The sequence below is a fragment of the Lactuca sativa genome, chromosome 8 (assembly GCF_002870075.4).
Source record: "Lactuca sativa cultivar Salinas chromosome 8, Lsat_Salinas_v11, whole genome shotgun sequence".
Taxonomy (NCBI): Eukaryota; Viridiplantae; Streptophyta; class Magnoliopsida; order Asterales; family Asteraceae; genus Lactuca; species Lactuca sativa.
Window position 1 is genome coordinate 102,073,230 of NC_056630.2, and position 10,603 is coordinate 102,083,832.

The following is a 10,603-nucleotide window of genomic DNA, read 5'->3' on the forward strand; positions in this document are numbered from 1 at the left end:
TTCTTGGCTTAGCGATTTTTGCTCCATACTACGACTGATCCATCCTCAGGTCAACGCTCGCTCCTTTCTGTGGGGGAGATATTGTGAGCCGACTAAAAACATATCTTTGTCTTTTCATGGATTCGTGGATCAACACTTGTGCTGTTGCGGTCCTTTGTTGTCCATCCTTCACCTTCTGACAACATTCGCTTCGAAACAATTGGGTTTCTTGTTTCCTTTCTCGTTGGGCGTCACATCCATTACCTGGCTTGGTTGTCACTACCGTTTTCGATCTGTCACTCATGCTGAATTTGAGAACACCATGAAGAGTAGATGGAATTGCTTGTAGTTGGGACAGTGCTGGCCAGCTTAGTAGAATATTGTGGTCAACCGGGCAGTCAACAACCGAGAATTCGAGTGTCCTTCATATCTGTTTGGTTCCGTCATGACTGATTAATGTAAATGGGAGCGTGACTGTTCCTGTGGGCCAGATGTCATGATCGGTGAACCCGACTAGCAGGCCCTTGCGTGGTAGCTGGAGGTGCTTTTTCCATTCAATTGGTAACTACCGAAGGCAGTGTTCATAAATCACGTTGACCCTACTCCCGGTATCGATGTACACTTGTTCAACACGGTTTTGGCTAATGAAACTGGTGATGTGCAAAGGGTCATTTGTATCCCAGTGCTTCGGCCTGGGGTTGATCATTGAAAATTCTATGTTGAGGATGTTTTGATGGTATACCTTCGCGCCTACGTGCTGGTTCTGGCGATTGCTACATGAGCGGGGGCCTGTGATGGTAAGTATCTTTACCCTTCTTTCATGATCCTTTCCCCTGTCCTTTTTATTTTTAGGTTGGTGCTTACCCTCATCAAATTTTGCGTTGAGGTCTTTTGCTATGTCGACTATGTTTCCAACTAGTTGTTTCTCATTGATCTCATGCTTTAATACCGTGCACTCGTTGGTATCATGCGTTTTGCTTTTACGATACTCACAGAACTTGGTCTTGTCTTTGTTCTCCTTTGCTGGAGTCTTATTGATTGCGTCGACATCGTTATGACCACTCCTGTTATCATCCCTGTTGAATGGTATATACCTCCGTGACATGTGCCTGGAATGGTGTTTGTGCCTCTGTTGGTTGGCATCTTGCCTCTCTTGCTGGGTTGAGCTCGGCTGGGACACCGTTTCCTCTTGTTTGAGATATGTGTTAGCTACAACTTTGAGATTGGCTTCCTTTCGCTCTTCCTCTTCGATTTGTCGTGAGTATTTGTCCACACAGAACTTGAGTTCGTCCCTGGATCTAGGAATTGTTCCTTGCATCTTCCTCGATAAGTGTCCAGGGAGCAGACCTCGGGCGAAGGCGCCTGTCACCAGAAACTCTTCATGTCCTGGGACATTTAAGGTAGCTAGTGTGAATCGGCCGTAATAGTCACGGATCGATTCTTCTTCTTTTTGCTTGCACACCGTCACAGATTTGGCGTCCTCTTTTCCATTCTTCAATTGCATGAAGTTGCTAAGGAAAAGGTATTTTAGCTACTCAAAACTTGAGATACTGCCTGACCTTAGAGACTTGAACCACTTGCCTGCATTTCTTTTTAAGGTGCAAGGGGAAATATGTGTAGTTGTTGATGTGGTCATCTGGGTCTGTAGCGCTGTCGTACTTTGGCATGTTTAGTATCATCACAGTGTGTAGGATCTCGTACTGCATCAGTTCATGGCTGAAATTGGAGCTTGTGCTTCGCATGGGGTTCTCCATGTATGAGTACGACATACCACCATAAGCCATGTGTTGTTGCACTAGTAGGGGCTCGCATACATCCGGTTATACATGGCCGCCTGCGAGATATACAGTTGATACTGTTGTAGGTTTGGCGGTAATACAAAGTGTTAGATTGCGTATTGCCCTGCCAGGGGACTCATGTATGGGCTTCCTCCTATGTACTGTTGTGTGTACGGGTTGAACGGTTGAGCGGCTACCATAAGGGGGTTGAATTCATATGCTACTGAGAACTGAACACCTGATCCATAAGAGTCGGATCCCTGACTGGTCGAGGTCTGTACGCTTGTTACTTGCGGATGAGACAGTGTAGGGATTGGACCTAGCATCTATTGTACAAGCTGGTTGAAGATCGGCTGTTGTTGTAGAAATAGTGGCACATGAGGCAACCCTGCCATGCTGGCGTGTGGGTGGACCATCAGGGATTATTGTGGCTGCGGCTAAATAGTATGAGGAATCCAGGTTCCGGTGCCTGAAGTGTGCGGGAAGGATTGTTGTTGCAAAACAGGGATCTCTGTTTGTTGTGTTGCAATAACGTGTGGAGTTGTGGTTACAATTGCTACTTGTGGAGTTGTGCTGGCTGTTGGGCGCCATAGACTGGCTATGTAAGTTGCCGTCGTTTCAACTGTAGAACTGGATGGTGTCTATGAGACTGGTGTGCGGTTTGAGGCGTGTTCTTCCTGAACGGAAGTTTTCCCGCCATCCAGTGACTGCATTGGACGTAGTGGGCTTCTCTCCTGTGACTGGGATGTCACTTGCCATCGTTACTTTATGGGTTTTCTTTGCGGATGTATCATTCTAGAGATACGCCCAAATGGCGCTAAATGTTGTGATATGTTGGAGAGTGTTGAGTTGGGACTATAGATGAGATCTGTGCAGATATCTTCTCCTGATATCACAGTGCAAAAGAGAAAGATGATCGTTAGTTGACATCCGCGAGGAATTCCCGGGACAAAGCTCCGACGATCAAGTTAGTATGAGGTTTGAGAGAGATAATAGTAAATCACAGGGAAAAGAGTTTCGTCCTCTTCTTCGTGAGGAAGAAGGATCCTTTTATACCTGTTTGAGAGGCGTGTCCCTCAACTGATTCCGTTGAGCATTCCCTCGTAGGGTGCGACATGGCAGACCCATATTGGAGGATTCTCCGTCACGTCTTTTTCCCTCATTCTCTCATTGGCTAGAGGGAGATATTTTAATGGGCAAGTGAAAATTTCTGATTGGTCCCACGTTTTCCGGGATGTAATTCCTTGGAGAAGAGATTAAGGCGCAGTTTTGCACCTTAACCGCCACACCAGTGATCTTCGCGTTGGCGAAGGTCCCGACCATGGCTTCGGACTGTGTTCAGACCAGGCCAAGCCCGATGTTACTTTGACTTCTCTTTTTTTGACGTTCTCCCTGAGGGATATGTTAACAGATGTCATGATAAAAACCTATGTACAAAAACAACAATGACTTATTTTGTAACCAAAAAAATATTAAGTACTAAATGTGAAAAAAAAAATATTAAAAACGACTAAATGTGTACAAAGTGAGAAATATATTATACTATTAAGTTATTTTTTTTGGCTTATTTGGAGTAGCAGGTCATAAGGACAGAATGTGTACAATTACACAAGTTGAAGGGACAAATGTGGACGAAAAGAAATCAGTGACCAAATATCTATAAATCGAAAAATCTATTACCCATTTAAATCATTATCTCTAAAATCAATTATTAATATATAACTGATGCAATAACTAGCATTTAATGAAAAAATAAAGGGAAATTGAGTAAACTAATCATTATAAATAAGGTTTTTAAAGAAAATAATCAAAATTTTTTGGTTTTTGAAAAATAACCACTTTCTCCAAAATGTCTAATTTTGGAGTACTGTTCATTTTTTTAAATTTTATTTAATTCTATTATTTTTATTTTAGATTTTAAAGAAATTATTTTGTTTTTTGTTTGGATTCCGAATGCTACATTTTGTAATGTTTAATTTCACGGTTTTTCAGCTCCGAAATCGCATTCCAGATTCCGAATTAAAATTTCGGAGAAAAAGAACTCTAACATTTCAAGAAAAAGTCCGAAATCCGAAAAACAACTTCGGAATTTCTAGAAAAAAATCATTTTTTTTCTTAATATAAGAAAAAATTAAACAAACACAGTAATATAAACTATACACAATATGAGTGCATAAAATTAAATATTTATTGAAAAACGGTTACATTAAACATTACAAAACGTAGCATTCATAATCCAAAAATAATCAAAATAATTTCTTTGAAAATTGAAGAAAAAAATTGAAAAAAAATTAACAATACTCTGGAATTAAGCATTCCGAAAAAAAAATGATTATTTTTAAATACTAAAAAAATATAAATATTTTTTAAAGACCTGGTTGGTTAGTTTTCTCAATTTCCCTTTTGATAAATCCATACTAATCGATTTTATGGTAAGTTTTATGGCAAGAGGGTGATTAGTTTTTATATATATATATATATATATATATATATATATATATATATATATATATATATATATATATATATATATAGGGTAATTTAAATGAATATACCTAACAACCTTATATAAGCTTAGGTACCTAACCTCATCAAACTACGTCATTTTGCATTAAATTTTCATTGCAATCATCCAAGTTTCTTAAACTTCATCCATAAACTTGATTTACTTCAAAAAAATTTGGAAATTCATCATTATATTTCTCCTACATCCTTTCTTTTGTAGCGGTAGGATATGAAGCCTATCAGGTGGTATTCGATAGAAAGACGTGATGTAAAAGAAAGATATTGGTGAAAGTCCAAAAATTTTGGAAGTAATCAAGTTATGAGGTTGAAGTTTAAGAACCTTAGGCAATTATAATGTAAATATGATACAAACCGATGTAGTATTATGGAGTTAGATACCTAAGCTTATATAAGGTTGTTAGGTATATTCACTTTACCCATATATATATATATATATATATATATATATATATATATATATATATATATATATATATATATATATATATATATATATATATATATATATATATATATATATATATATAAGATCTAACCGCAATGGGTTATTCTGACCCGAAAACCGACCTAAGCCCAATACTGTAGCATATATATATATATATATATATATATATATATATATATATATATATATATATATATATATATATATATATATATATATAATTCCACATAATATTCTGACCCGAAAACCGACCTAAGCCCAATACTCTAATAAATGAATCTGTTTTTGTCACTTGTCATATTCTTATTCAATTTGTTAAATGTTATTTTGTGGTTATTTTGAATTAACATTTATTTCATATGTCATTCTATGGTTTTTCTATTTTATTAATTCCACATAATATTTAAATGCATAATACATTTATATTTATTTGCTTAATGAACTTTCCTTTTAATTTCAAAATTATTAAATTAAAGATTCATTAATTTCATTTATTTATTTATCTAAATTATTTGTTTAAATTTAGAGAAAAAAAAACACTATAATTTTTACAATTAATTATTTTCTCATTTTTCTTATAAATTTAAACTTTTCAAATATTTAGAATTTTATATTTAGTTTTTTCTTTTAAATAAACCTATGTAATACATAGGTCTTATACATTATATATATATATATATATATATATATATATATATATATATATATATATATATATATATATACACACACACACACACACACACACATATGGTTCCTACATATAAAAACCCGAAATACATATTCCTGAATTTGCAGTTCCGAAGCAAGATCTACCTACATTTCGGACCAAATTTTCAGCATGGATTCGTCAAATCAAGTAAGTTCTACACTTTAAGTTACTTTGCATTTGATTTTGTAAAACGATTTACATATTTCGGGATTGTCCGGAATGGTCCAGAATACGAGGAACAACTCCTGGAATATCCAGATTATCATATTTTCTCGTTGTACGTGTATAAATCTCATGTAAGTATTGTATAATGTGTTTCGGATCTGTTGATTTAGTCCAGAATTATCACACCCCCGAACCAGATGGCGGAAACGTCCGGGGGCTTGTGTGTGACTTCATCTTGAAATATCATTATAGTAAATATAATTGAGGCATAACATCATCATCATCACACATGTAATATAACAATATTCATTGTTTACATCGAGTATTGTATTTGAATATTAAATGCCAAAATAGTAAGAGTATCATGAAACAAAATATAACACAATATCCATTAGTTTGTTTCGTTCATCCTACTTCAACGGTTTCCTGAGAATACAAGTTATTTTGAAAAACGTCAATATATATAATGTTGGTGAGTTCATAAGCATGTTTGTGAAAATGATTTGTATAACTTTGAAAACCACCAGAAAATCCGATATTTTCTGCAAACTGTTTAGTACGTTTGTGACAGATCTTGTATTAATGCATGTATATTATTGTTTATTTGACTAAAAGGGGTAAAGAGAATGTAGAGAGAATGTAAAGAGCATGTAAAGAGAATGTTCCCAGACAACCCGATGTTGTCTGTAAAAGAGAAAGCTACCATGCAAACCCCCGAGGTTGAGTACCAGTACGAGCGTGTTTCCGAGTAATCCAAACGAAAAGAGAAGGGTCTTCCGTAAACTTCATAACGTTAATTCCTCTAAGTGAGCCATCATAACCATACTAAATAATGACAATTTCGCCTGTCTTGGCGTTATCGGACGCCGACATTGATTTTTGATTTTTGATTATAAGGTTTTCGTCACCCTAGACTGAGTTAGTCTAACTGTAGCGAACAGCTCACGTGTGGGGTGTCATCCCCGTATAGATCTATACACAAATCTCCGCTCTCATTCCAAAAGACTCTGGTTATAACTACAGGCTACGATCGTATACTTAATAGGTGCCAACCGACAAAACTCACTCGATCCTTAATCGAATTTACGCGAAGAAAGGTATAATCTTATTCCAGGCCCAATGAACCATGTAAATGAACCACTAAGGCATCGCTAAACATGTAAATCATTTAAAGGCCCAAATTGGAATGAAATTATATAACATGGGCCCGATATATATATATATATATATATATATATATATATATATATATATATATATATATATATATATATATATATATATATATATATGAAAGGACAACCAAGGTCCATTTCACATGTAAGGTATTTACGGGCCAAAATAGCACACAAATAGTATCCAAGGTCCGTCGCACATGTTAATGGGTCAATGAGGCCCAATAAACATATAAATAGTATACAAGACCTATCACACATAAAAATAGGCCACTAAGGCCCAATAACCTAGAAAAATGATCAAATTAATCCGTTTGTTAGTTATCGTTGCTATTGGTTCACGTATTCACTAAAATAGCATGAAGGTCCACTTTTTGTAAAAGTGACGTTCTTGGCCCAATAAGCCAAAAATTTACAGTTAAGGCCCAATTTTTGTAAGAAATACACTTTAGTCTCCATTTTGTTCAAAAATTATGTTGATGACTAATTTGTGGTAAAAATAAAATTTTAAAACCCATTTTGTCAAAAATATCATTCTTGGCTTGATTTTTGTGAAAATACACATTTTTCTGGTTTTTGAGCTTTTCCGACCTAGTTGTTGGAAATTTTGTAGAAAAATCATTGTAAGTCGAAATTTGGATCCGTAAATTCTGGAAGTTTGGAAATTTTGTCTACTTTGTTTACAATTTTTCTCATAATTTTTGATGGCCTCAAACTAGTGTGAAATTACTCACCTTCACAGGTTGGTCCGAAATTATTTCAAATATGATAGGCAGTTTTGTAAAATTCGCCAAAAATTGTATAAAAATCGTATGAAAACGTGAGAGTAGTCATTTTAAAGGTATAAATCTGAACTTTATCCATGTAAAACAGTTTTGAAAAATACTTCCATTAAGAGTGTCAAAACAGTTCGAGATTGGGCTAAAACTTTCCTGTCAAAAGCTGATTTTTGAGTATAAGTTATAGATCTTTGAGCACAACACTTATTTTTGCTATTTTAAAGTGTATAAATCTCAGATCTACTAGTTTATATGTAATATATGTGATAAAACATACTTTTCTCAAAGTTCTTACGAAGATCCAAGTGATAAACTTCAAGTTCTTAACATCGTTTTAGATTAATGAAGTAATCAACACATAATCATCAAATAATTCATGGAAAACACACATAGTCATGCATATACACATAGATCTATACAAATCAACTTGTATTATCCCCCCAAAAACAAGTGAAAACCAAAAACAAGGGGGTATGAACTCACCTTGTTTGAAGATTTCGGATTTTAATGAAGAAATGAAGAGATCTCAACTTTAGCAAGCCTCTTTAGGAGGTTTTTGAACTTTGATGGTTCTAATGAACATGATCCACAAAATATGGTGGTAAGAGGAGATTTTTGAATAAATCAAGAAGTTAAATCATAGATCTAAGCAAAAACTTACCAAAGATGATGATCTAGGTGAAGATACTCTTGAAACTACACTCCAAAACTCGAAATTTAGAGGAAGGAGATGAGAGTTCTTGAGAGAATAATTGAGAGAGTTTGAAGTTGATAAATGTGTGTGTGTTTGTGTTCTTTGGCCGAGAATAGACAGAGGAAGAGAAAATATTTATGGAAGTTTGCATGAAAGATAATAGATGTCTAGAAGTATGTGATGTTCTAGATATATGATGGATAATTATGAGTTGTCAAGTTTTAAATCAAACCCTCTTTCATTTTTTTGTGTGGGATGATAATGGGCTAAAATAATGGGAAGGAAATGGTTTTGGGCCCATTCTTGGCTTATTCGAATTTATAAAGCCCAATTAAAAGGACTTACGGCCCATTAGGGCAAATGGAATAATTTATGGCCCAATAAGGCCTATTAGAGATAAAATGGATTATTTTAGGCCCTCATGGCCCAAAATGTTAAATTTTTATGAATGTGGGTCCATTTAGAGCCCATTTAAGGGTCCTAGGCCCATAATAGTCGGTTTGGATACTTATTGGCCCATTAGGCCCAATAAGAGAATCATAGTCCATAATGAACTTGAGTTGGGATTTCTAGGGTTTCCAACCCTTATTTGAACATATGAGATATATTTGAATGAGAATAGAGTATAGTATTCACTTAGAGTACAAGTTATTACTCAAGGTGAATGATTGCATGAGAGTAGAATTTCCTAGCAAAAATGCTAGTTGTGACAGGAATTAGGTATTGTAGAGGTTCCAGAATAATAGTGTAGGTTCGAAACACGATGAACGTTGTCTGAAACCTGATGATCTATTCCCGAATGATGGTCTGAAATAACTATACTTACAAATTTTTTATGTATTGTTTAATAACCCATGTTAGTCCAAAGACGAGTTAGCGTGGATGTTCTTAAAAAAAGTGGGTTTTACAGACAACAGAGTTGTATTCCATTTACAGGAGTTTTCGGAATTGTGCTCGATAAAGATAAAATTAAAAAACAATAATTATATAATTATAATTTATTTTTACAGTAAAGTATTAAAATGTTCTTGGAATTTTGTTTTCGCAGATAAAAAACGAAGATGTTGAGTTTCAAAATAAGATAAAAAAATAAACCAGCAAAGTCACCCATAAAATTAAGAAAAAAAAATCAGAAAGAGCGTCAAGACTTAAATTGAAAACAGATAGGACTCCGCAAGATGGCACCAGAGGAAGTGCAGAAAAACCTGTTATGATAGACTAGTTGTAATTATGTTTTTTTTATGGATATAGTTCACCAAGTGTTTATTATTATTATTATTATTAAATACTTTTATGCACATTGGTTTTTAAATAGTATGTTAATATAATTTAAGTATATTCTATTTTTAGTCTCTAACATCCAGTGACTCGAACGATGTTGATGAGTTGCCTATAAAGTATGCTATACCATGTCTTAAAGACGAGCAACGATATCTTGTTAATATGACTGCATTAGAAATGATTCATGATTATCAACGTGCTAAACAAGAAATGGTAATACTGGAAATCCCATTACTGGCTGAGGACCAGAGAAAAGTAGCATTGTATAACATGCAAATGCTCCTCATTACCATGTTTGAAATATAAGACAATTTATGAACACAATGGACATCATCGAAGAAACACGTATGACAACTCCAATAACAGAAAATTGAGTCGAAATGACTTATAATGGTTTCAAACTAACTGAGACGTACATGGAATTGTTTGAAAATCATGTAGACACAGCTAGTTTGCATCGGATGCAAGTTCCCAGTTATCGGCCAGAAATGTCATCTAATTTTAACTATGGATATTGTAATGTCTTATGAAACTGAATTTTATAAAAGGAACGATATGATTATCTAAAATGACAATTATCCTTTTTTCATTAACATTGTTGCAAAGATCGTTATAAATCCTAATACATACTTAGATTTGGTTTCCACAATTTAGGAAATTATAATGGATACACATTTTGTTCCCTATCAATAAAATATCCTCTAAATCTAACAACATCTGTTAGACAGTCCCATTATGCACGAAGCTTATTGATCTCCACAATTGGATTTTCAATCCACTTAGCTTGTTTCACATCTTACATAGCTTCAGCAACCCGTTATTCTTTTTCATTTACTTGTTCCGTTAGATCGTATGCATGTTGATTTAGTGTGCAACTTTTTCAGAGTCCTTTTCGTTTGCTTTTTCTGCATCCTTCATAGCTAGGAAAATGTCATCAGACATTTTATCCGGGAGTGGGAAATCTGGACCTTCCGAAAACGGGTTATTATCTGAACAAACATAACAATCTTCTACTTCACAATTCCAAACACCATCATGAGATGAATTCATTCCAAATATTTTAAACGTT

The 10,603-nt window shown here is 34.5% G+C and overlaps 1 protein-coding gene across 1 annotated transcript; it reads right to left on the reverse strand.

Moving 5' to 3' along the window:
- Nucleotides 1-544: 544 nt before the first annotated feature.
- Nucleotides 545-1,483, reverse strand: LOC111894792 (uncharacterized). The gene has a single exon (XM_023890889.1). It carries the CDS (start codon nucleotides 1,481-1,483, stop codon nucleotides 545-547), a length of 939 nt encoding a protein of 312 aa, XP_023746657.1.
- Between the last annotated feature and the right edge of the window lie 9,120 nt (nucleotides 1,484-10,603).